This window comes from Streptopelia decaocto, assembly GCF_964273445.1.
Source record: "Streptopelia decaocto genome assembly, chromosome: 5".
Taxonomy (NCBI): domain Eukaryota; kingdom Metazoa; phylum Chordata; class Aves; order Columbiformes; family Columbidae; genus Streptopelia; species Streptopelia decaocto.
The window spans coordinates 14,666,023-14,692,161 of NC_138659.1; the positions used below are offsets into that span (position 1 = coordinate 14,666,023).

Genomic DNA, 26,139 nt, shown 5'->3' on the forward strand with positions numbered 1-26,139 from the left:
GAAATTCAGATTACCTGATTTTTACATTTATGTTTTTGCTTGTTTATTGGGGGCAGGGAGGGAGGGGATGGGATCACATTCAGTTTACTTACTATGGCTGGTTTGAAAAGGAAGTAATTTATGGGAATCAAAAGCAATATAATTTGAAAATGTTTTGCAAAGCAAACCTTTTCTCCTTTCTTAAATGGGTGAATTACGGTGTGAGGAAAGTAGGTTAGTATCAAATGGCATTATTTTAACATGTTTCACATTTAAGTACCTTTTATGTTTTAGTATCATAATGAATTGTATGTTGAAGCTGTGATTCCTAGTTCCATCACCTTATCCTTGATAGGTATTTTTCTTCTCTTTCTGTTTGTGTTTTCATTCAAGACAAACTCCCACTGAAATCATTTGCAGTTTTAATAAGGGTCTCGTGATAACGCCATCCTGCTTCCTTGAGGATTAGGATCATGATTAAGACTGGTTTAATATGCAGTCTGTGCATGCTTTGGTAGATAATTTATGTAATTTAAACCTTGCACTGGAGATGTTTAATTCTCTGAAATGCTTCCAGTCAGATTGCTCTCTGGGGTGAGGAATGGTCGCTGACGGTGCGATCTGCACATGTGAGGGTGGTGGGGATCTTCGCCCCGTGCATTTGTGGGACGCAATGAGCTTCCGTCGCTGCCGAGGGCCTTAATCGGGGCTTTGCTTTAGCAACAGCTTCTGGCCTCCTTTCCAGGGACACTGTATTCGATGGCTGTATTTGAAGTGATAGATTTCAGCTCACCCTTTCCGACCTGTATTTTAACATATTAAAACATGTTAAGAGTCCTTTCCATTAAAATGTAGAGGACTTTGCTTAGTAGCTTTATTAGACCACATGCTTATGTGTTCCCATCTGAATGGACTGATGCCAGTTATTGCACCATGTTTCTGGCTTATACTGCTGGGTTAGTCATCTTACTGTGTCATTTGAGTTCTCTAAGTGTGCTGTTGTACAAGATTCAAGTTACTGTATGAAGACTGAATTCTCTGATTTGGCATAGAGGTTGCAAACACTCGTTGTTTTAGCACAAACATAACCATGCTTCTCCCCCTTTTCCTTTTTTGTATAGGGAGGAACACGTCTACCATGTTTGACAATCAGCAATTTCATCTCTAGTCATTGTGTGTGTGTTTATATAGGTAAAATTATACATGTGTATTTAGAAATGCACGTACACACAAAAAAAAATTAAAGGTGTGCTGTTCAAGCATTTCAGCAGGTATACTGGGCCTCCGTGGACTGTGAGTGAGAAATAGTGACTAACATACTGAATTCTGCCAGAATTTGTTTCTGCGTCAGTTCCTGCCTCTAGACATGTTGCAAGTGTGAAGCTTGGAGCTGAGCTGTGTGAACCAGCAGGGATATTTGTAATGAAGTAAAGGTGTAGGTGGTAGGGGAAAGCCTTTTCTTCTCAGCCACAGGTCCGCACACCACTGTTCTTGTGTAACAGCCTGAACACGTTCAATTAAAACTGCCATCTAAGCTGCCTGCTCCGTCCTCTGAAAAAGAAAACAGGTGGGGGTTTCTTTATGTGTCTATAAAAGATGAAATGCTCACTCCAAGATAAGAAACACAATTATTTAATAGCAGCGGAGCCCTTTCAGGCTTACTTTTGCACATATAAGAATGAGGACATATTAGAAATTACTAAGTCTGCCTTTGTCTACTGAAACCTTTTTTTTTTTTTTTTTCCTTCCCATGAGTTCTTCGTGTTCTTTTGGTCCCTTAGAGCAGCAATTCATTTATTGACACTTTTAAGGCCTCAGAAAAGTTGTCACCTTAGTGAGAAAAAGCAGCGTCTTCCCTTGGTGTGAGCTGGGCTCTCCACGAAGCCCTTGCCCCTCTGTGGCCGTGCAGGGTGGCTTCCCCTCAGCCGCAGTGGTTGCTGGAGGTGGCACAACACAGGGTGTGACACCGCTCTCCATTTTTCCTCTACAGCGTAAATTTTTAATAAGTCCTGGATGCTGCTCAGTATACTTGAGACTTTGATAGAACAGAGAACATATATTGTAATGGCAGATACAAGGTGAAATACCAATGCGCTTACCTGTGTAAGCTTTTCATTTGGATTTTTAAAAGGGCAGACTTCAGGTAGCAGGAAAAAAAGTGTTTAAAATTAATTCTGACAGTTTCCTGGAGACCTGTATAGTTTTTCGTTCTATAACTTTTATCACTCATCTTGGTAGCTTTCGTTATGTTCGCTCATCTAGGGACCTTTTGTGCCTTTATTTTCCCTACTGGTAAGAAGCACTTTTGCAACAATAATCTCTTTTACAAATGGACATGATCTCAATGCTACTCGACTCCTTTATCCTTTGCATTATTTTGTCCCCCTAGTGTTTTGTGGAGCTTTTTCCTCCCTGTTTTGATTAGAATAGGAGTAATCTCTGTGAACGACAAAAAGAAAATGAGCCTGGAAAGAGGGAAAATGAAAGAGCAGCTGCTGATGCAGAGGCTCAGAGAGCCCCACGGGTGAGTGCTGGACTCCTCGCCACAGCTGAGAGACTTCTGAAGAGGCTGTGTTTTCATCACTGTTTGTAACCGGCGGGCTCTCAGCGAAGCCTGGCGTGTGGTCTGTGAGCATTCCTTCTGCCCAGCAGCCAGGGCACAGAATTGCTTCTTGATTAGCCAGAGAAAGCAAGGGCAGGAGCCGGCAGGCACACGTGCACTTGTACATGACCCCCTAGTCTCTTTTGTACTTGGCCATCTGCAGAAGTGGAGCCGCCTCCCCTGGATTCCATCTCCCCTGAAATATTGATACATATGTGGCTGCCCTGGGCTGGTATCAATGGCAGAGCTCCTGACAGATGTGTTTGGGGAAAAGGTGGTGACTTTTCAGTTATCTACCGTGTCAGGCTACCATTATAACTCCAGTTATGGACTCCTCCCTATGAGTGACCTCTCTGGCTAAGTGCTTAATGTTATTCCAGCTTTGCGGAGCAGGAACTGAAAAGTTGCTCTGCTTATCACGTACCTGTAAGTGCAACTACTGATGTTTCACTTTTAAAATATTTGATTGCTGGCATGCTTGAAAACAGCACGTTAATCAAACAGGTTGCTTCAGCTGAAAATGCCTGGGAAAAAATAAAGATAAAAAAGCTATTGTTAAAATTAGTTGTCTAGATTTCTCAGAGTACACTAAGCTTTTATATAGTTTATGTAAAATGAAAAAAAACCCACCTTGTAATAGTAGATTTAAATAAATTAATCTGTGAGGAAAAATTAAAATGGGCTTTGGAAGAGGTTAATTCAAATTTCTCAATCAGTCAGATACAACATTTTGTTTTTTACAAAGGAAAAACATGTCTAAGTTTCTAGTAGGGCTTTTCATTATTTTAATCAATAATTTCTTCCAAGCTTGCACAATATGTTCAGTTACAAGTAACAGCAATGCTGTTGAAGATCACAATAGAACAATCTATGGTTTTCCCCATAATTAAAGCTCCATTCTGTTTCCATAATTACCTAAATGCTTATCTGATGTGAAATTTGGAGAAACAGTTCCTGATTCACTACATTCAAGCCAGATGGCAAACTGAACTGCTTTTAAGGGATTAAAGAAACATTGTCAACCTTAAAATCATATTTTAAAATCCTTTTTGCACTTAACTACTCTACTATGTGCCCCTTCTGAATTGTGCTTGTATCCAATAACCACCAAGCACTTTACAAACCATGATTAAACTTGGTGGTTATTTCAACACCAAGAGGTGCATGAGGCACTTCAGAAAAGATCAAACATTTGTCCTCTAATAGCATTCACCATTTCCTTTATAATTAAGTAATTACTCTACATTTGCAGCAGAGCATTGCTGAAGCCAGTGGGGTTCTGCCCAGGCCTGTGCAGCTGCCTTCTAGCGCGGAGCTTGCAGCCATGGTGAAGTTATCGACACAGGCACTTACAGAGTGGATTTGTATCAGAACAGATCCAAGTGAAGCAAGAAGACTAATGAAACAGTAATAGCAGAAGGAGTGGAATGAAGATTATAGTAATAATATCAAAGGGGTCCTTCATCTGAGGCCAAGCATGGTTTGCCATATACATTTTATATACATATCTATCTACGTATCTATTATATATCTAATTCTGTTAACAAGATTATTATAGATTTGGCAAAAGGAGCCTGTGAGGATGGATTTGAGAAAGAGCAGGAGCAAGAAGTACGAGAGGATGCTCTGTGCAAAGGGGTGAAAGGATGGGGTGGGAGAAACAGGAGTCTGGTGCCAGCAGTGGAGCACAACTGCTGCTTTCCACACTGAGCTAATGGTAGGAAATTAAGATTGGTATGTACTTCTTAGGGGACTTGCCTGACTTTGCTCAGGAAAGTTGGTGAAACGCGGGTCTGGCAGTCAAGAAAGCCGGGTTTGAGTTTTGGCTCTGCTTCTGCCTCGTGGTGAAGCCATAGGTGAGTGAAGTGACTCGAAGTGTCACCATCTGCAAAAACAGAGTGGTGTAATTTTGGTGAAGCTGCTCACTGGGGTGCTCTGTATCTTAGGAGGTGGCTAGAGTAAGTCTCTTGACTGTATTCCTGTTTGAACAGGCACCAGTTAATAACAGGGCTATGAATTGTGGTTCACTTTTATCACGGGGTTAAAAGCTCTTAACTTCAGTACTCTTCTTGGTTTAATTTCTTGCCAGTTTTTTTAATTAACTGAGTAAAAATTGAGAACATGGGGACATTTTTAATATTGCTCTCTCACAATCCCTTACTTACTTTTTCTTCATACATCTTTAGTAAGGTTTTTTTTAAATTTATTTTCTAAGAAATGAAGTCAAGGAGTAAAGCCTAGACTTGCAGAAGTGTGCAAGGAAATATCTGTAGGCTCTGAGCCTTTGGAAAAGATTACCAATTTTTAAATGCACCTTTTTTGGATGTTTCAGTGCAGGCAGTTTCTTCTAAGCTGAATGCCCTCCATTAATGGCTTCTAGGAAGCAATTTATTTTGCAGAGTTTACCTCTGTAGTGGTAGTGGGAAGTGGGGCATCTGGCCATGCCCAGGCTTTAATATCATGTGTACACGCATCAGTGAAGGCAGTGAGATGCACAGGCTCTGACAAAAACTGAGCTTAAGCAACTTCTTCAAAACCATCCGTGTGAAAGGTTTGGGGATTTTTTGTGGTGCATGTGGTGTTTTTTTGAAGTAGAATTTTCAGTCTGTGTAGCCTTCAGGCACAGATCATCCCATCCATATGTGTTCTCAGATTTTGCATCTCGCTGGGCTACTACTTGCTCTAGCTGGACTTTATTTGCTGAAATTTGAAGGTCATTATTGCAACTTCCAACTGCTGTTGGACTGAGAGTATGGATTTTTGGGTCGTCTGGAACTCAGCACGTCATTGCAAAATAGCAGTATGGTGTTGTCTAAGTACCAATCATATGCCTTTGTTTAGTGTGCTTTGAACTCTTCCTTGTTACTTGTCATGAGCCAGTAATTTTGGCTCTGAAGGTTTATGGAGAAATGTTTAAGCAGTATTGTATGTCAAGATTATGGAGGAAAGGCAGAACGTTGATTGTTCTTTTTCCTTCCTTTCATTGCCAGACTGTGCTGGTGTAAACATTACACCTTGTTTTATGTGAGATGCAGAATTATCCTTTTAGATGATACTTGCAATGAAAAAGAGGAGAAAGTAGCAGATCTAAACTGTTGGTAGCCTCAGATCACTGGTGGCCTGAACTCTGAGCACAGTTTGAGTCTAATGAGTCTGTTTATCTAATAGTGGTGATTGTATTGTGCTTATGCATACCAACTTATATCCATGTGTGTGTCTAAGTTCTGCATTACCGTTTCTTTCCACAGACTAGTCAGCAAGGAGTTTCCATGTGCATGACTGTTTTCTTTATGAGATGGGAGTCTGTGATACTTTCATCATATAGTTTAAAATATTTATTATTGTTCTTACAGGTCAACTAGGAGACAGTCTGTGATGGGACTGTACTTAGTAACAGAAATTAAAGTCCTTTTCTTTTTGCATACCTTTAAGAAGCTGCGAGAAGTTAGACATGGTGATTTCTAAATATCAGGGAGATGGCTGCTGTGAAAACATTTCAAAGGGAAATAGCTTGAAGCTGTAGAATGATGTTTAGGAAAGGCCAATTTAAACTAAATAAAAAAGTAATCCCCGATATATGTAATAAATGGAGGAGAGATCTCAAAAATTGTGCAAAAGAATTTTTTTTAAAAAAAGTGTTTGGGTTCCTGAGAAAAGTGTGTTCTAATAATTGTGCAAAAATCAGGAACTTCGCAATTGTGGGATCAATTCTTGCCCTTTTGTAGCTGAACAACAATTCTGCATATTCTTCTTGTATGCTTGGATGCTTTCATTCATCTCCTATAGTTCTGGCTTGGAAGAAGTGTGTTTTTCTGGAGTGTAAAGCAGCTGCCACTGGAAGCTGTTGTGTAACATATGTCCCAGAAGGAGTGAATACATCCCTATCTGCTCATCAAATATTATGAGAACTTGGGCTGATGTTTCTGGCTTTCAACACACATTTTCTCTCCCTACTGAGCCAAAAGAAAGATTTTGATAGTTCAAACCTGCATATGTGATGACTTATTTCCTCCGTAATGTAATTACTTAACCACTTTGCCAAACCCTAGAGATCTTTAGAGATCAAAACTGACTGGATGGAGACAACGGAGAGGTTTGAGAGGAGGAGAAGGCAGAACAGTAACATGCAGTCCTTGAGTGTGATTATTCAGTTCACAATTATGGTAGCCATGGATGACACATATCAATATATGCAAACATGGATGCACGAATCTGTCTTTTAAAAAAATATTTGCTCCTGCACATCATGTAGTACATAGGTGTTGTCAGCTAAAACCATATTATGAATTGGACCTACACAGCAGAGGGGCTGGACAGAGCAAGTCAGGTTATTCTGTTGATTTAAAATAAAAAAAAGTGTGTTATATTCTCTTCTTGAATATGCTCACAGAATTTACATTTTGTTTTCTGGCTCATTGAGACTAGGTGCTATTCCAAAACAGTGCTGGAATCTGGGTACTGGGGCAACTGGTAGGTTTGTTTTATTTTGTTCTGTGGCCTCACAGTGTTACCTTCATTGGAAAGGCTGATGGAGCCACAAAACAATTTGAACACTGTTATGAGCATGCTTCCCCATGCACAGTCAGTCAAGATACTGGGGTTATTTCAAACAGCAAGAAATCGATATTTCGTTTTGCTGATTTCACGTGGCTGCTGTGATATGGTTTGTTTTATTTTTAACCCAACAGAATAAAGTAGGTATTCCATTTAGGTTTAGGTATTCAGACAGTTTTTGTACTTCCAGTTGCTTTTTAGGGGGAAATGTAAGATATTATTTCCTTTACATTTTGAAGGTTATACTGGTTGAGCTCAGCCTTTGTTATTAACTCTAGGCTGGGATGATCACAGTTGTGTGTTGTTCCAGAACTAGACTGTAACTGTGACACATCAAAATCTCTGCCAGGCTATTCTTTCCCTCTTCTAAAAGCAGATTTAGCTGACTGGCATCTGCGTTCTTTGGGAGAGATGGCACAGATGCCTGTATTGCAGAGGAGCTGACTCAGTGGTACAGCTGACCTTTCTGCAAGGTGTGGGATGGTTGATGGAAGGTGTGTGTGTGTCTGCCAGTCATCCCGTGTCCCTGATGTCAGCAGACAGGGGTACGGTGGCTTCTTGCCGCTCCTGCCTTCAGTGTGAAGCAGGGCTGGGCAGGTGCTCTGAGTCTCACAGCAAAGCTCTTAGAGTCTGCCAGACCCTTGCCCCTTGAGCTCCGTGTGTCTTCTGCAGTTGGCAGATGGAAAAACCTACATAAAGACAACTCTGTCTCGTCGTCAGAGAAGGTTTTGGGAAGGTTAGACACTGCGAGGGCACTGAGTTATTTAAAGTTCTGACATCAGACTCCCTCAAGTCTCAGTTGGCTGTGTAGGAAATTATAGCTGACCTGCATAGGAAATGAGGTGTACTTTCAACTTGAAAGTCATAAAAATTACTTTATCTAGACCAAATGCAATCTTAACTACTCTACAGGCAACAGAACATTGTTTCGGAGATCTATTCTACCTCTTTTAGTTAAGCTAGGGCTCAAAAAATGTCTTGCTGCTGGAAAAGTTCAAAAGCCATGTACCAGCCTTTAAGAACCAGTGCATTGACCTGTATTTCTGAGAGTTTTTCCCCCCTTGCTGTGTGGGTGGGATTCTTGCAAATAAAGATAATCCAGTCACAGGACAGCAGCTTCAGGAGCACCAGAACTAGGGAAGTTTGATTTTTTTTCTCCCCTCCCCGCTCATTTACATCCTGGGCTTGATTGACTTTTTGGTGCATAAGACAGTAAGAATTCCAGTTAATAGTTTTCCTCAGTTTCCTCCTGCATGGATTCTTTGTCTTCCACTACAGGCTGAGCTTAGATGGTTGAGCTCGTTCTGTCAGAGTATTCTGCCCAGTCAGCTATTTTCATTGACCTTATAGGAACTTTCCCTGATACCTCTTACCTTTTTGTTATTTTCTTTGATTTGGCCACTGCATTTAAAATCTGTGAGGGCAGAGAAATAGATTCTTGTGGGTTGTTTTTTTTTTTAAATCATTTATGGAAGCTTTGTTTCCATAGGAAATCAGTATAAGAACCTGTAGGGAAAACAGGAGTTATCTCACTTCTCAGTATTTCTATATTGGATCATGACCTTGTGAATAAGATATTCTGTGTGTTAATAAGCTACTGTGTGTATTTTGTGCTATGCAACTTAAGCATAAAGGTTATAAAAATGTAGTTAACAGAATAATTAGAGGCCATATTAAACACATTGAAGACTAGGTGACTGAGAGGTGGTAAAAGACATGCGTAACTGCTATAAAATGGAAAGGATATTAGACAAGGCTTGTGAACAGTCTTACAAGGCTCCCATTATTGTAGAGCTGCAAAATATGCCTTATTAGAAGGGTATTAGATTTATTGGAGAGGGTTGAGAGTTGTTTTTATCAGCTTACACCTGTCTCCTTAGATAAGAGGTTTCATCACACAGTTATTTCTTTATCTTAGCAATAAACAGTGTAATTTGATCCAATAAAGAGAAGATGCAACTAGATGAAAGATTAGAGATAAGATACAGCTCTTAACAGTAGTGGTAAATGAACAGGTGGATTCAATGGATTCACTTGTCCAAATATCATTACGAATTAAATTCTTTAAATCAAAAGGCATACCTGTCTTAAAGATATGCTGTCTTTTAAATGGGATGTTGGTGTAGACACGCCAACCTTTTGCTGTGCAAACATTCAGCTGATTTTAATGGTCCTGTAGCTTTTAAACTTGGTTAAGTTCTCTCAGCTGGTGCAAACAAATGTCAGCTAATCTGCACAGTTTTTACATAAAGACCTTTGGCCCAGGTGCTGCAAGCCAGCTAAGCTCTGCCACTGGGAGGTATTCCAGCTGGGAATAATTAGCTGGGAATCCAGATCATGGGGAAGGAATTTTCAGGGCAAAAATAACCTCGTTTAGTTAAGAGAAAATAGTTTGCTCATGGGTAAGGGAGGGCCGCTCTCCTTCTGCCTCCCCAGCCATAGATCATTTGGAGATCTCCATAGACAGTCATGGGTATCAGGAAACCTGTTTTCTGTTCTGTGCACCTTGGAGATTGGACTTTCCTCAATAAATGGAAACTGGGAGGAACCTCTCAGAGAGGACACAGCACATGGATGGAAAATGCAGTTGCTGAGATTTTGGACAATGTATTAGCTTACTGCCTGGTAGACAGATTGATGGCAGACTTTTCATGGAATTAATTATTCTTCACCAAGCAGAAGCTATCTACTATGTATCTACATATACTCTCTTCTATATACCATCTATATCTAATATATCCATATATATTTCTTTTCATCTCTGATCTGCACGGAATATCCCCAGAGATAGACAGACACTATGTTTTAGATAGGGGAAGGTGTTTTCTGCCGCTGGCAGGTTTTGCTGCCTGAAGCAGGCTTGCTGCCGTTCAGGACTGGGCCTGCTGGGAAGCTGACAGCCACACTTAAAGCAGGCTCTGTTGTCTGAACAAACTGTAGCTCATTTTCTTCTGATCAAAAGCACTTGGTGAAAGGTGCAGCTTGGATTCTTTAAGGCATCTCATTACAGGTTATATTTAGAAGTGAGGAGAATATATTATTAATTACGAGGATGCTCTAGAGCAGAGAAGCTATTTAATCTATGCCCTTGATGAACAGAAAAGTTGCTGTACTGAAGGAAGTTTACGCAATTAAGAGTATGTTCATCAGATACCAAACTATGCTTATCTTCAGGATAGTAGTAGAATATCTGACAATTTCCTAGTTATTTCTTAAGAGATAAGAGAGAGATACAGGAACTGCCCCAGGAAAATTTATATAATAGAGTTTATATATCTTTTAATTGGTCAGTTTATATATTATTCTACATCTCAGTTTACAGGCTAAATACTTTCCTCTTGCCGTGGTGGAAGTGGAGTCTACTGAGAGGAACTCAAGATGCATGTTGGCACCATATACTTCTTGGCGTATGTGGTTCTTAAATGGGAACAGTATACAGCTATTTACTATGAGCATCATGACAGGGTTTTTTCTATCTTTTGTTGCCACAACACCCCTTTTACCAAGCTAGCTGGTCAGTGGGTTCATCCCAGTCTCATTCTGGATGTTTGCTTTGATCTGTTTAGTATTCTCAACTCCAGTCTGTGTACTGGCCCTGTAAAGCAGGGTGACCTTTGCAGCAGCATTTCTCTAACTTAAGTGATTTTTTTTTTTTTAATTACTTTCAGTATTTACAAAACATGGTATTTTTTCTGTGTTCAAGTTCACACTTACATCTGGTAACAGATTTTTGCCGATTGTGTGATATATTCTGGTGATCTGTTGTTTAAAATGTGCTTAAAAACCTAATTTTGAGTTAGGCATTAAATTGTTTCAAAAGAAGTGGAGAAGTCAAGAGCTTAAATGTGCCAGAATTAGTATGAAATAAGCTGCCTTCTGGAATTCGTTTCTGGATTTGCTGTAATAGGAATGATGCATATTATGGGGAATCAAGAAATAAATATATGGGGAGAGGAGTAGATAAATCAGCCCTGCTGCTGTACTCGATTGCTAGTATAATAATTTGACAAGTGACCAAGGTGATTGTGGCTGGTAGGCTTGTGCTAAGCAAGATTACTACTAGTGAAAATAATCAGTTCTTTTTAGAAACTAATTTTAAGAGGGTCACAGTGCCACAGATTTGAAGAGAGTCTCCATTTGTATTGGTAAACCAAAACCAGTCAAATAAAGTTTGATTCAATAAAAAGTGTGTCTCTTGTCTACAAGTATCTGTGCAGAAATTGTTCCAAGATTCTTTCAAACTGCTGACTTACAAATCACACAGGGATGTATGATTGATTTATTGTGTGCTGCAATCTGGAGTATTTTATCACTGAATCTTCAGTGAAGAAGGTTGATGTTAATAAAGCTGTAGTGTATGAAGAAGACCAAAAGCCTAGGAATAAAGAAAGAAGCATTACCGTATTACTACCAATCGGGAGAATATAGTTATTGCCCATGTTTCTGTAGAGAGCAGCTCATCCTGTGCTCCCTGCTATGTCAGGCCGTGAGGGTTGTGCTTCAGGGCTTGAGAGTGGGGTCTGGAGTGCCCATGGGATGCTCAGGTAATGGGAATTAAGTTGTGCTGCTTCAGCACACGGCTGACATGGCCAGGCTGACACCTGAATCGATAACAAAAGACCTGTAGTAAGTCACACTTAGGTGGAGGAAGGCTCAGGCGGTTGTTCCGCAGCTGTGCACCTTTGCTCAGCGAGGCCATCGCAGGCCCCGCGAGCTGCATTTGGCAGCTCAATGCATCAATTTGTCGGCTGTGTGGCTGCGTGAGAAAGTTGGAAAGTTGTTTAAGAAAATCTATTTGTCCACAGGGCTTCGGATTCACCGATGTGGGGCAGTGAAACAAGTTTTCCTTTCAAAACTTGCATTTCTCAGGGTTAATTAGCTGACTTCCATTCAAACCTAGCTTGTGCCGCCTTAACCTCCTGACTCTCATTTCTTCCTTGACACTCTTCTTTCTTCCCACAGCGTGTCTGTGTTTGAACTTCGCTGCTTCCCAGCTACGTTGCTGCCAGTGTGTGCTGGGTCAGCTGTTACCTTTGAGTGTTTTATTCTCTTAAGGCTTGTCTGAATCAGAATTGCCTTGAAAGCATCATGCATCACTAATCATGGGGGAACACACTGGATCATGATAGATTTTAAAGGCTGGCTGTAGCCAGACTTCGCTTTTCACAGTAGGCGTCCCTGGATATAAGCAGAGGTTGAGGAACAGAGCTCTCAACCATGCCAAAGACTGGAGATCAGTTATATTTCTGGGTGATAGGAAAGGCGGAAAGGCTTTTCCCTTCTTTTTCTTTTTTTTTTTCCCTTTTCTTTTTTTTTCTTTCTTTCACCTTACTCGTTACTGTTAATGTGAGAAGGGAGGGAGACTGAACTGCATTACAACTGACAATGTGTACACAGACCGAAAGGGTAATTATTGATGTAGACAGCGGTGGGATAGGAGGTTTAACAGGACAATGTTGTACATCACTCACTCTCAAACTAGCTCCAAAAGCAATACAGCTTAAAGTTATGTCAAGGATAGAAAAAAAGGAGAGTATTTTAACTGACCTTCTTAAACAAAGCCATGTCATAGTTGGATTTTTTTTGTCTTTGTTTTTGAGCATGAAAGATGCCTCTCACAAGAGGGAATATTTAATAGCTTTGCTATTAGAAAACTATCTCTAAAGAAAATTGTGAGTCCTGGGTTTTGCTAACAGGCCTATGTATTTGCTAACTAACAAAGTCAACTATCAGTTTATTAACTTATTAAACTGTTTGAGATCAGCATTGCACATTGCTGCTTTAGATATACCAAGAACAGGTGGTTCTTCAGCTGTTCTTGTTTCTTACTTGGATGTCTCAAGTTTTTCCCCTGTATTTATTACTAATATCTTTTCTCCTTTCCTCTGCACCAAGATAAGGGCATCACCAGCTGATCTTTGAGATCAGAGGTCCTCATCAGTGAAGAGAAAATAAAATTTTAAGTAGTGCAAAATGGTCTGAAGAACTCTAATCTGGAATCTTGGGTTTTCAGTAGCCAGAATAATGTCTTAGTGTCACAATTTGAACTTGTCTTTTGAAGACAAGTTCTGCCCTGGCGTACAGATGGAGCAGAGAGAAGAGCAAAAGGTTTGGTGGTTTCACAGGGAGGGACCACGTTGGGGTGCCAGTGGGACAGAGTGAAGCATCCAGCTACTGAGACTCTTGCCCGTTCCTCCTGCTTGGCTACGTGATGGGCTTCAGTGGCATTTGTAGCACCAGCCTGTTTCAAGTCTCTGACATTGCACTTTTTTGCCTGTGAATACCAACAGAGGCTACTTTTGTGCTGATTTAAATGAGAACCTTGAACTCTTCCTGTAAGCAGATATAAGTTAGGGTTTTATCCTGCTTCAGTTTAAAAGGGTAGTCTGCCTTATGACTGCTGATAAAAGTACAAAACTAATCTTCTGTATAGCTACTCTCCTATTAAAAATCACCATAGCAGTAATATCCTTTTGTGACTTAATATAAGGAAGTAAATAGCATAATTGGCAAGGGTATATTTTGTTTGGTGTCCATATTTAATGTTGGCCTTCAGGACACTGGCTACGATGGAGCATTTACTGGACACCTTTTGTCAAATGCTCAATGTGATCTGCGATGTGATTCCTGATTCAGTTGAAGTCAGCAGCTGATTCCTTGGGCCAGGCTTTTTCTGTTTATGCTTGAACATTTCTCCACTTTAAGTCCAGGGAAAATCATGGGTTTGTCTGATCCATAGAGAAGGCATGCAAAGGGCCAAAGTTGGTAGAAATATGGGGTGGAAAGTTGGCAGATGGCTTCAGATTTCAGTTTGTCAAAATCCCAGTTTTGTTCCCCTAAACAATGAGGGCTGTGCTTCATAGTGATTAAGCTAGGCATTTGCCTGGCATTACTTGCAGGGCTGTATTAATTTCTTCTCTGGATTAATCTGAGTAAATGTTTCTAGTGACCATATGGCTGGGGTGTCAGGAAAGATATAAAACTCTGCAGAGTTAAAGGACTTTAGTTGTCAGCAGCAGGGCCTGTTGGGCATATCAGGTAGAGAACAGAAGTGCCATCAAAACAGTCTATTTCAAAGCTATGAAATGAATTAGGTGAGACATTCCGACAACTGCAGCGAGTGAGCATTTGCTGTGTTTGCAGAAAGACAAAATCAGCTGAAGTCCTGCCAGTCTGAGGGAAGGAAATGCTTTTCTTATCCAAGTTTGATGGGCATTTTTATTTTCAAAATGGGTGAGACATAGCAGTCAGGAATCTAAGAAAAATTACATGCTGGGAGCCCAAGAGTACTGGTATTTTCTGTCCAACATGCTATCGTGAGCTGTACCAATATTCAGTATTCTGAGAAAGGTTTGACAACAAACCAGGATAGCTCTGAACTTGGCTAAAGAATCCCTTCCTGACCCATGTGGGTGACTCAGGTTATGGGACATGAAGCCTGGTTAGTTTGGGTTGGAAGGGACCTTCAAAGGTCATCTAGTCCAGCCTCCTGCAATGAGCAGGGACACCTTCAACTATATTCATTACTATAAACCCTGATGCCATTTGTCTTTTCAGCCTACTATGGAAATATCTTACCTCTTTATACTGCATTCAAATACAGTTTATACTGTCTGTTGAAACTATTGGCACTACCCTGAAAATAATTTTCTTCATTGAGGTTGTTTGTAGTGTCTGTGTTTGAAACATGCTTTTCCTAGAAAAGCTGCCTTTTATTCTGACAGTGAGCCTATATTTCAGTAATTAGAATTAATCCTGGGATTTTTGAATTCCTGATTATTTCATTCTGATCTCAGAGGTGATGATCACCAATTTGATAATCTGCACAAAAGCCAGGTACATGTCAGACCTGCTGAATCCTTTGTATGCTAAGCTTATTTTATCCCTCCAGTTTCTAGGTAGAGAAGGAGTTGGATATTCATTGAAGCCTCCTACCCCATGGTGTTGTAAAGAAGCCTTTCTTACAGGCACATGAGAAAGGACTTAATAAGGGCTGTACTATGCAGTGCAATGGCATTAAATCTGTGTAAATCCTTTTCCATTTCCCTGGGAACTTCTGAACATAAGTCGCCATCAAACAAATCGTACCACGTAATCTAACTTTTTATCAGATGTATCAACTGTTAATAGTGTTTATGACATGACTTCTTGACCTTTATATAGTGTAGTTTCTTAGTAGCCTTTCCTAATCTGTCTTTTTGAGTCACTTCTAGTAATTTATGTTCAGAGTTTAATGGTAACGGCCATAAGTTAATGATATTTTTGTGCAGAAAGAACAAATTTTCACCATTTCTCTGCCTTTACATGCTCCCAGAAAGGTTATTGAACATGAGTGTGTACTTACTCAAAAATGTAGAGTCAGGTAGCAGCAATCCAAGCTCCCAGGTCCTGGGAAACAGTGTTGTCAGCATGTCCCAGTTCTGACCTGGACAGACCATCCTGTGCAAGCAGATGGATGAGTCGGCCTCCTCTGTCAACAAAGGCATCAATTGTGGTGGTAGTTTGGTCTCATTCCAAGTCTCCGAGTGCTGTAATCTTAATTCACTTAAGCCACTAACCATGACATTCATTTTGGACTGGGCTGGTTTCAATTGGAAATGTAAAATTGCCTTTATTTTCTCAGTGATCTCAAGTGTATGCATAATACAGATATGGTGAGTAAACCAAATACTGCTACTGGATGCAGTTGCACCAGCTTTAGAAGGTACAAGTTTGTGTAAAGCTTGCTATCCCAGCAGGCTGGTGCTTGTAGCGTGTTGCTTTACATGATGGAAAGGGAAGTTCACTGCAGAATCCTAACCTTTGTGGAAACAATTGTTTGATTAACGTTCCCTGTAACGTGTTCTGTTTTTGTATTGCTAACACAAGTGAAGCTGGGGGCTCAGGGGAGTCCCTGTGTAGTCACAGTGTGTGTGCTCCGTACTCTGGTGCCAATGAAATTCCTGAGATGCATCCACTGTGGATGTTGCTGCCTCCATGCAAACGCTTCACACTGTAAATGAGGCTTTTGTTTGGTTTGGCCTCGGCTTGGCACAAGGAGGAGCTGAGGGAGATTAACTAAATATAACAAATATGATTATATAACGCTCCTTAGCAGAAAATCTGACGTATCTTGCAGGGTTAAGTGAAGCAAACTAAGGCAACAGCAACCTGCCCTGAGCTACGGGGTGAACTAGTGGGTGAGTAGTGCAGAAACCAGTGTTCCCAGCACTGCACTGGGGTGGGAGAAGAGGCAAGGGGAGGAAAATACCAGTGCAGACACACCTTCAGCTCTGATAGTAATTTAAGTCACAAGATGGATTTTGAAACGCGTTTCTTATGCACCCTAAATACTTCCGTGCAAAAGTATCAGATAGAAGGCAGTAGTGAATGTAGGCTGGATTATACATTTTTATATACACACACACACACATATATATAAAAATGACTATGTATGCAAACTTGTGACTGAGGCATTTTTCTGAATTGCAAATCTCCAGGAATTGGGTATTCTGAGTTCTGAATTTCGCTAAGGAACCTCTACCTGTCAGCTCCGTCACTCATTTAACAATCGTGCCTGTTTTGGCTGGAAATATAAATGTAGTAGTCCTGTATGTGCACAGGTACGAACATTTATTTTGTTCTTGGTACATCTCTGAGATAGGACTGCCAGCTATGACAAAAGAAGATTTAAGGGCAATATTTGAGGAGGAGAGTTCTTGTTAAAAAACATGCCTTTAAAAAAAAAATACGATGAGTAAACCATTGCTGGAGAAAAGAGGGAGGTAGGAATTTTAAGTTCCATAATAAAGGTAGTAGTGGAAGTTTTGCAGGAACAATTTATTGGCATGTAAGAAATGAATTAAACCATATTACTATGGCATTGTCTGTGTTTCAGGATGAAGTTTTGGGTTGGAATTTTTCTTCTGAAGAACCTTGGAAAAACATGGGGTCATTCTGGAGAGAATGGGGAGCTATTTCAGCAGAGATAGAGAAACTGTTCAGACCTGTAAGATGATGTATTTTCACAAAGGGCATTCTTTTCAGTCTGCTCATGAAAAGTCTTGAGGGTTTCCCACCAGTAGAAGCTGCTTAATTACATTTTGTGTATGCTCTTAGAGTACCTGTTTGGTGAGAACCTGACAAATGGCCTTCTGAAAGTAAATCAATTCTGTTTTCTTGGGCTTTCTTGAATATACATGATGTCTGGAGCATGAAAAGCACAGCAGTGGCACAAGAGGAAGCAAACAGTGGGGCGCCAGTTAGGCTCTATGGTTCTCTGAAAGACTTTGTAAGCCTCCTGTAAAGAGAAAGAAGAATGTGCCATTGGCGGTAGTGAGTAAATGGAACCTTCTTGTCTTCTTTGCTCTTGTCTCCATATAAATAAACCATTGTTGTCCATCCTTGGCATTTGCAGTTCATTGTGATAAATTGGTCTTGATGTGTCTGACATTACAACCAAGTTGTTTAATGGTGCTTTCCTGAAAAGGCAGATCTTGCTATAACTTGCATTGGTCCAGAATACGTCCAGGGCAAGAGCAGTCACTATCATGTACAGCGCTAACTCTTTCCTTTCTGGGTCGATGACAAGGAAAGTAAGAAGTAAACATTTTGGTCACAGAAGCCCAAAAGACATGGATTTGTGTAAGCAGCATGCAGAAAAAGAAACATTAAGTCTGGATTGCAGTTGCTAAAAGTCTGTTTCGTAGCATGGACAACACTATCAAGTCCACTTGCAATGCTGCAGCATCATGAAGGGGGAGGTAAAAAAAGCCCTAACTTTCTGAAATAAAGCAGAAGTATTTTCATCAAAATTTTTCTTTGAGTTTTATGCAAGATCCTCTACCTGTTTTCAGCCAGTGCTTACAAGTTGCTGCCTTCCTTGCAACGATGGCTTGATTGTGGAAACCACTGGAATGCAGAGATTTGATGAACCGTGACCAACAGCAGCTTCTCTTGCTGCTTCCCTGCGAGTTCATGCTTTGATTTACATTTTTTTAAATGTCTGTAGTTACTCTGTCAGCAAGATGATTAACACAGAGATTGCTTTCCATAAACAGGAGTCTTCTGTCTATACCTTTCCAAACCTTTCAGCTTCCTAAAGCTATTAAGCATCTGTGCCCACAGCAGCCAAGTGAAAGTAATGCCCATACTTAAACTGTGACCAATAAATAACGTTTTTGCTGGTTAATGATCTCGCTGGTTTATGATACCAATTTATAATTATATTTCACCTTCTTCAAAATCAGGTGTGTGGAAAGTGTTCTCACCTGTCTTGACACACTTAGTTCTTTAATGGAGATGTACTGTGAGAATGAAAAAACTGGTCCTACTTGCCATCAAAACAAATATTTCTTTCCATCACCATAGCCTGAGCAAGAAGAACAAGAACAATTTTGTGGGGGTGTGGACCAATAAGCTGATTAACAAATGTCTCGGTGACTATTTTTGATCTCCCAGTTTTCCCAGTATGCTTGTCCAGTACAAACCTTGTCCTTGAACGCACAGCACAAATGCAGTCAGGGGACAAACTTTTAAAGTGCAAAAGCATGGAAATCTATATGGAGTAATGAATCTGGTGAGGAAAGTTATTTTTGTCTCGTGTGCTTATGGTAAAAACTTGTTTTAGGGCATGGGGTGGCCTAGAAGCAAACCTCATCACAGGGCCCAACCTTGGATTGAATGGGGAGAGTAGAGGGGTGCAGGGTGTGCAAGTGCTCTGTCTCACACAGCCAGGTGCAGCGGGGGGAGCAGCCGCCTCCTTCCCCCAGCAGCAAAGTCCCGTCTGCCCAGCCCTCTGAAGTGGCTCCTCAGCAGCCAGGGCTTGGAAGTGAAGACATTTGGGAGGGGACAGCTGGCTTTTGGTGGCCATGGAGCTGTGCACCTCAGAGCTGGGAGGCTATGGAAGCCTTGATGGAGGAATGCAAAGCCCAGGTAGCTTCTGGAGACCCTAGATGCATCACCTCTCTGTCCACTGTTTGTGGCAAAAAGCCCTGTTTTCACGGGTGCTGCTTGGTGGGTACTTCAAAAAACAAGGCAGCCTCTGTGCTGAGGGGTTGTGGGGCTTCTAGGCCAAATGGGCCATTTTAGCTTCATTTTTTTTCTTGAGGGAGCTGCTGTTTTCCAGTCAGCAGCCACAGAATTAGTTTTTCCCTCTGTATCCGTGAATTATTTTGGCACATTGAAAGATGATATGCCCTGTCACACAGCTCTGGGGATGGTGTCCAGAGCTGCTTGGCTGCAGTGAGGCAATGCCAGCTTCCTTGAGGGTGAGGGAAAGCACCTTATTTGGTGCCATTTTGCCCAGCTGGCAAGCGACCTGGTTTTCAGACGTGCTGTCTGACTTCTGTGGAAGGACACAAGTGCTCAGTGCCACCAAGTGTCCCTGTGGTCATGCATTATAAACCTGCAGCTTAAAGGGACAGGGGCCAAGGGGAGAATGCAGGACATGGGTCCCGGCCTGGGGCAGAGCAGCCGTCTGAGCTGGCAGACATGTTGATCCTGGTGGGGTGGTGTTGTGGAGCCTTTCCAATGTCGGGTGATTTTTATTACTGACCTGCTGGTAAAATTATCAAAAACCTAAGTAAGGATCTGTTTTTCCCCCTACTCGATAGATTGTGTAACATTCATAAATGTTATTTAGGTATTCAGTGAGCAAATTTCAACAAAAATGCTGTCTTGCCTCAGGGTTATAAAACTTCATTGCATCTGTTTATTAACTGTCTGTCTGTGGCAGGACCTAATTTTTCTTGATATATTGGTTGCCCACAGCTTCTAGAAACTGCTTCTTATAGCTCTTCAAGGGGCTAAGTCAGAGCAATCCTGAGATTAAATGGTACTGCTTTCTAAGTGTCTGATTGATGCTCTGGGGCTGTAAGATGTCCCTCTGCAGCCTTCTTGTGCAGGTGGAAATGGAGGGCTGTAATTTTCATCTGCTTTTGCTCAGCCCTTGGGAAGCTGAGTGACTTTGTGTTAAGCACCTTCACCAGAGCAGGCTAATGTGAAAGTTTGAATATAGAATTTAGGTTCCTCCCTTTTCAGTAGATCTGCAGCCACATAGAGCATTATCATCATTAATACCAATGAAAGAACTATTTGAAAACATCTACTTTTTTTAAAGAGAGAAATTGGTCTGTGTAATAAGCAAATCCTGCCAAACTGAATGATGATTTCCAGAATACTAAACAATTGTTTAAACTCTGGAACATTATGCATTCGAGCAGCCTTGTCACAATAAATGTAGATCTGTTGCTCTTTACACTAGTATGATGAAAAAAAACCTGGCAATACACAACAGTTAGGAGAGAACTAGCTTCACAGCTTATTTGCTTCCAGATGAATTTGGCAGATTTATTTTTTTTTTCATAGTTGTATTCTTGCACGTGCTGGGGGTTTTGCTTCTGTGGGTCTTCCTGTGTCTCCATGTCTTAGATCACAGTTGTATTTAATTTAGGCAGTTAAAGTTTGTTCGAGATGTGTGAGTTCATGCTTATGCTTGCCACTCTTTCCCCACGTTTACTGACCTTAATCTGCCTAGATTATTAAATTCAGAAATTTTCTTGCAGTACCAAACATTAAGTAAACCCTTATACTAAAATTAGGCAGTTCATTTTTCCTGACTGAATTTGAGGTCGTATTTTGAGGGTAGTTTGTCCAGTACTGCTGCTGCTGTGTGCAGAGTGACAGTGTTTTAATAGCAAAAGCACAGTTTTGGGGGGTTGAGGCGGTCACAGACAGGTGAGATATTAGTTTTATTTGCATGTTCCTGTAGTTACATTCCTGGAAGGGACTGGCCAGGTCAGGCACAGGCAGGAAGGACAGAAGGTCCTTGGTCCTGGGGAAGCCTGTGCAAGGAGAGTCAAGAGGCAGCAGCCCAAAGCTGGCACCTCTAACCCAGGTACATGAGGTGCCAAGAGAAGGTGAGAAAGGGCCACCAGCCCCCAAGAGTGTGTGAAGAGCCATGTGGCCTATGCACAGTTTGTTGCAACTTGAGGTCACTGGGGTGGCCAGAAAGAAGCAGGAGCCTGCCTGCAGGGAAAACACTAGGTAGAAGTTGAATGAATGTGGCTTCTGTTCCTCTCCTTTAATTTCTTTGAGTTTAAAGTTAAGTTTCTGGGATTTTGTTGAAATAAACAGTGATGCTGCCTTTTATTTTCTTTTCTTTTCTTTTTTTTTTTTTTTTTTTTAATGTATAAGCATTGTGATCTCTTTGGGGATCTCATATGGGACATGTAATCAGCCATACCTCAACATCAGTCTTGACTTGGGATTTCATTGCCATATGTCTCAGGATTGAGCCACACAAAATAAAAGTAACTTTAAAAGTATAAACGATGTTAGTAATGTCTAGAATTATGTTTAACTTGTTTGGGTTTTTTTTTTTGGTGTTTTTTTTATTCTTCCAGCCAAGCAAGTATGTCCAGCTGAAAAAATTAGCTGTGGAGACTTGAGCAACAAATGTATCCCATCGTCCTGGAGATGTGATGGACAGAAGGATTGTGAAAGTGGTATCGATGAGGCTGGTTGCACTCCTGGTGAGTTAGAATAATACTTTAATACGTATGCAACATCTCCCTTTAGAACTATAAAAGTTCTAGAGCAAATGTTACAAATTGCATGTCAAGGGATGAGTTTACCTGCCAACAAACTCATTCACTCTACCCTTGCAGCACTAAGTAGTGAATTTTAGAAAAAGGAAAGAAGGATTCCCCAGTTGGAGCTGGCTGGAGAATAGAAACTGAGCTCTATAGAGAATTAAGTATTCTTTTACTACTGTAGCAGAATAGTCAGTTTGAAATGTGATTATCAGGGTAAAAACCCAGATGATGCGGTAAGGACTTAAATAACTGTTCAAATCTTCCTCTGATAGCTCAGCAGCTTATGGCCTTGTCCTTCCTCCTGGAGAGTGCAGCCCCAGAGACCAAGGCTAGTTTCTCTTGGGATATAGGCCATTTCTTTATTAATAGCTTGTTGGTTTCTCTGGACAGAGAGAAAATAATATACTATTTACTGTAACTGTTTTAAATTCAGTCCCTAAATGGCTATTGCCTTTTATTAGGCTTATCTCTGCTGAATGAGAAAGCTCTTTAACAGTGTTTTCACTCTGTGAAAACTCCTACACTGTGTAATCAAGCTGTTTCTCAAATTGTCTTTTTGACAGACTAAACATATTTAGTTCTTTATGCTTCTTGTTGTCAAATATTTTGTTTTGAATGGATACTCAGCTCATTTTTTGTGGCTCCCTTGGGTATCCCAGATGATTTTCAAATTCTTATTTTATACAGACCACCAGAACATAGGGAATATCAGTCTTACCAGTCTGTGCAGAAGTAAAATCACCTTTTTACTGCTGTTCTTATGTAGCTCTGTCATTATTAAATTATTTGTGTGCAAACAGTCTCAGGCTATTAAGAACCTGTCTCATGCTCTGTGTAGTTATTCACCCATCCATCAATATTTCTAGTGTTGCACATGATATCAGCAATGTTATTTTTACTTCCAGATCAGTGGTGAAAGGGTTGACTGATCACATGCAAGCACACATTGATGCTTCTTCGCTTGAAAACTGAATTTTAGTCTCTAATACCTAGTCAGTTCTTAATCCATATTATGTCTTTTCATTGAGGTTGTGTAATGAAATATGTTTTATGTGAACATTTTGTGATTTATTTCTTTGCAGTCAGCTTGATCAAACAAAATATTACCAAATATTTTACTGATTGAGCAACCTGTTACAGTGTTTAACCACTCACTGTAATTTTTTTTTTTACTTTTTCCTTTGTCATAACTTGTGCCCATTGTCCCTTCTCCTTTTTCTGTGCACTTCTGAGAAGAGTTTGTCTCCAGCTTCACTGTATCACCCCTTTAGATATCGGAACATCGCAACAAGATTTCCTTCTAACCTTGTCCACGTTAACCAGACTTGTTTCCCTCAGCCCCTCCCTGTATATCATGTGCAGCAGCACCATAACCATCCTGCTAATGAAAGCCAGTGTGCAGTTTGTTAGGTATGAAGCTCAACATGAAGGTTCCATGCGACTCACTAATTCAGTTAACTACAGATAAGACACAAAGTTTTACAAAGCATCTCCATTCCATACTGCACGTGAGTCAGAGGTCCGGGGCTGATGGTAACAGGTTACTGTGCTTGCGCTGAGCCTGCACAGCATAGTTCCAGTTAGGCTGGCTCGCAAGGAGGAGGCGTAAATTGCCTTATGTTACCTCCCGTTTCATGGGGAATTAAGTGCACGTGCATGGAGAATTCCTGAGTAATAAATTATTGTGATGTGGTAAGTTGCTGATGTGCTTAGACCCCTGGTCTTGTGTCCTTTACACTCATGATGTTTTGGCAGTTTTCGAAAGTCTTTGTTTTCTGTATGAAACTCTTAATGTTCTCGCTATAGCATATGCTTTTTTTTTTTCCTTTGAATAGGAGTCTTGAATTAGAGACAAGTTTGGAAGGTAATTGTAACTGCTATTGAAAAAAATTATTCTTTTCCCAATATGAGTTAGTGAAATGAAAACAATTTTTACATTGATGGCTGCCTCCACTTATCTAATACTGCTGCTGCTTATACCAGCAGAAGTTGTCTCGGAGTCTTTTATTTATAATAAAAGTCTACTTGAAATTGCTTTGAACTTTTTTCAAGGCTCTAGGTAACCCCCAAAATTGATGTAAATATGTTCTGAATGCCACATAATTTTAGCATAATGATGTCCTTAATGGATTTAGAAACAGCTGAGTGCTTCTCTTCTATATGTTTCAGTGTCTCTAGTCTTGCTTATCTTCCACATTTTTAGCACACATGCAGGTTTTTAAAATGGAAATTTAATCCAAGGACATTTTACCGTCTTCTGATTGTTGTTGGGTAAGTCGTGTGACATGAATTAATGATTTTCATCTAGTTCCTTATGACTGAATGTTGTCCCCACAGAGGCTGCATCTCGGTGTGGGATAGGCTGTTCTCTGGCCAGTGGACCAGGCAGAAAGGCACTGACAGGCAAACGTGGAGCTTTCTGGGGGGTGCAGACATCGGAACCTTTCAGTGCTAAAAGCTGTTGACTCGGCACCATTCAGAGGCATTGAACTCACTTTGAGGAGGAAACAGGAGGCACTGCTGAATGGCTGTAGTGGGAGCGTTTTCAGTGGGGTTGCTTGTCAAATTAAAGTGTTTTCCTCTTGGATGAGAACAAACGTGTTGGCCGTTTAAACTCTGAGACCTTGTGGAAGATTGATAGCTATCCTCTCTTTTATCCAAATCTGATAAACCTCACTAAGCCTATCCACTGATACTCTGTTAACATTGCCATTTCTTCTCTGTTTAGAATCCTCCTTTACCTGTTTTCTTTTCTCTCAGCAGCACACAGTATTCTGATTAAAAAAAAAAAAAATTCTGTTCCTAGGTTCAGACCTTTTTTTTTTTTTAACCTCTGCACTTACATGTTTTTTCCCATTTTGAAAGAAGCTACAGCACCACTTTTCACCTGCAGCCCCTTGTCATAGCTAAGGCTGCACTTCTCACAGAGCTGACCAGCTTGTCTATATATAACACATCTTCCTGGATAAATGTTTGGAAGGGAGTTTGTTTGTGCTCAGGATAATTTCTGTGTTGAGAGCCGGCCTGTGCAATAAACTAGTGGAATATGACTTGAAGCTATTGTGAGGGCATCCAGAAGAAAAACCCTAAGCTCTTTCTAAATCTACATTAATCAAGCTATTACTTCAAGCTATTATAACACTTTAAACTTATTTTAACTACAGGTACTCTTATTTCTAGATAGGAATAACTGTCTCTTTGTATTATAATTCTTCAAAATAACTTAATATGGAGTTTATTCATGTTATTTGAGCCTGCATTTCTGCATCGGTAGTTTGTACCACTAACAATATCGTGCTGGTATGGAGATACAGGAGCAGGGCTTGGTTGTGCTGAGGCTGTGCAAGCGCCTGTCCCTGTGTCAAAATATTCACAGTCCAAGTTAAGGGAGGCTCTACTGCAGGAGAGTGCAGGGGAGGAAAACAGTGGTTATAGTAGCAGAATCATCCAAGACTGTAAGAACAGTGCAAGTGTATTATGAGGCTTCCTCCTATGTCCGCTTCTGGCCTCCAACAACTTGCTTTTCAGATGCTGTTCTGGATTTGGTAACTTTTGATGGATTTTTCTTTTCTGAATTATGTAATTGTTTTTGGAATCAATGTGTAATTTAACGAGCGTAGTCAGTGTAGGCACTGGCATGGCCAGCTAGAGGGAGAAAGCTGCTGTTCAGAAATTTGGGGACAAAAGTATAGAATATGAATAAGAGAATCTTCTCTTTAGGTTGGGTTCACACCCTTGTGCTTTGTATCAGCCACATCCCTGGTGCAGCCTCTTGCACAAATGGAAACAAACTGATGCTCTATATCCCTCTCCTTTGCTTTTGGTCACTGTTGAAGATGTGCTGTTTTCATTGGCACACTGTGTGATCTGAAAAAGGTTTATCACAGCAGTGCTCAGAGGATCTTTCCTTCAAGGAAGCAGAGAATTTGCAGTCTCGTATGCTGTCCTTGTGTAAACTCCTTTAGACAAAGGGTTCCGCTGCAGTTTGCAACCTCTGGAATTACAAGCTCTGGAGTTCACGAGTGTAGCTGTACTGAAAAAAAGAATACATCATCTCAAACAATGGATAAGTCAAATACATCCTCTGAGTTCCGCATCTCTCCCTGCACAATCTAGCCCTATCATAAGCTAACGTTAGGAGTAAGCAAAGCATCTGAATTAAGGGTTCCGTTTGCCATGTCTGGAGTGAGAAACAACAATTTGATGGGTGAAGTCCATTAAAATAAAACTTCCAGAGAGATGTATAAAACCGCCTTTGCTGGCCTGTTAGGCCCGGTCTGGTACCAGTATTAAGAAAGCAGTTATTCTCATAAGCAGTCCAGGCACTGGCCCCATCATACTGCTTGGAAGCTGTTATCAATGGATAGTAAGGCACTTTATTGTTGTTCACCCATGAACAAGGCAGAAAAACATGATTTACACCCTGTG

The 26,139-nt window shown here is 40.7% G+C and overlaps 1 protein-coding gene across 2 annotated transcripts in view; it reads left to right on the forward strand.

The window, feature by feature from the left end:
• LRP8 (LDL receptor related protein 8) overlaps positions 1-26,139 on the forward strand; it is a 179,209-nt gene that overhangs the window by 115,423 nt on the left and 37,647 nt on the right. For both annotated transcript variants that reach the window (XM_082052275.1, XM_082052274.1), the window contains exon 4: positions 21,520-21,648. In XM_082052275.1, coding sequence (XP_081908401.1) covers positions 21,520-21,648 — 129 coding nt within the window. The remainder of the gene's footprint in view (positions 1-21,519; positions 21,649-26,139) is intronic.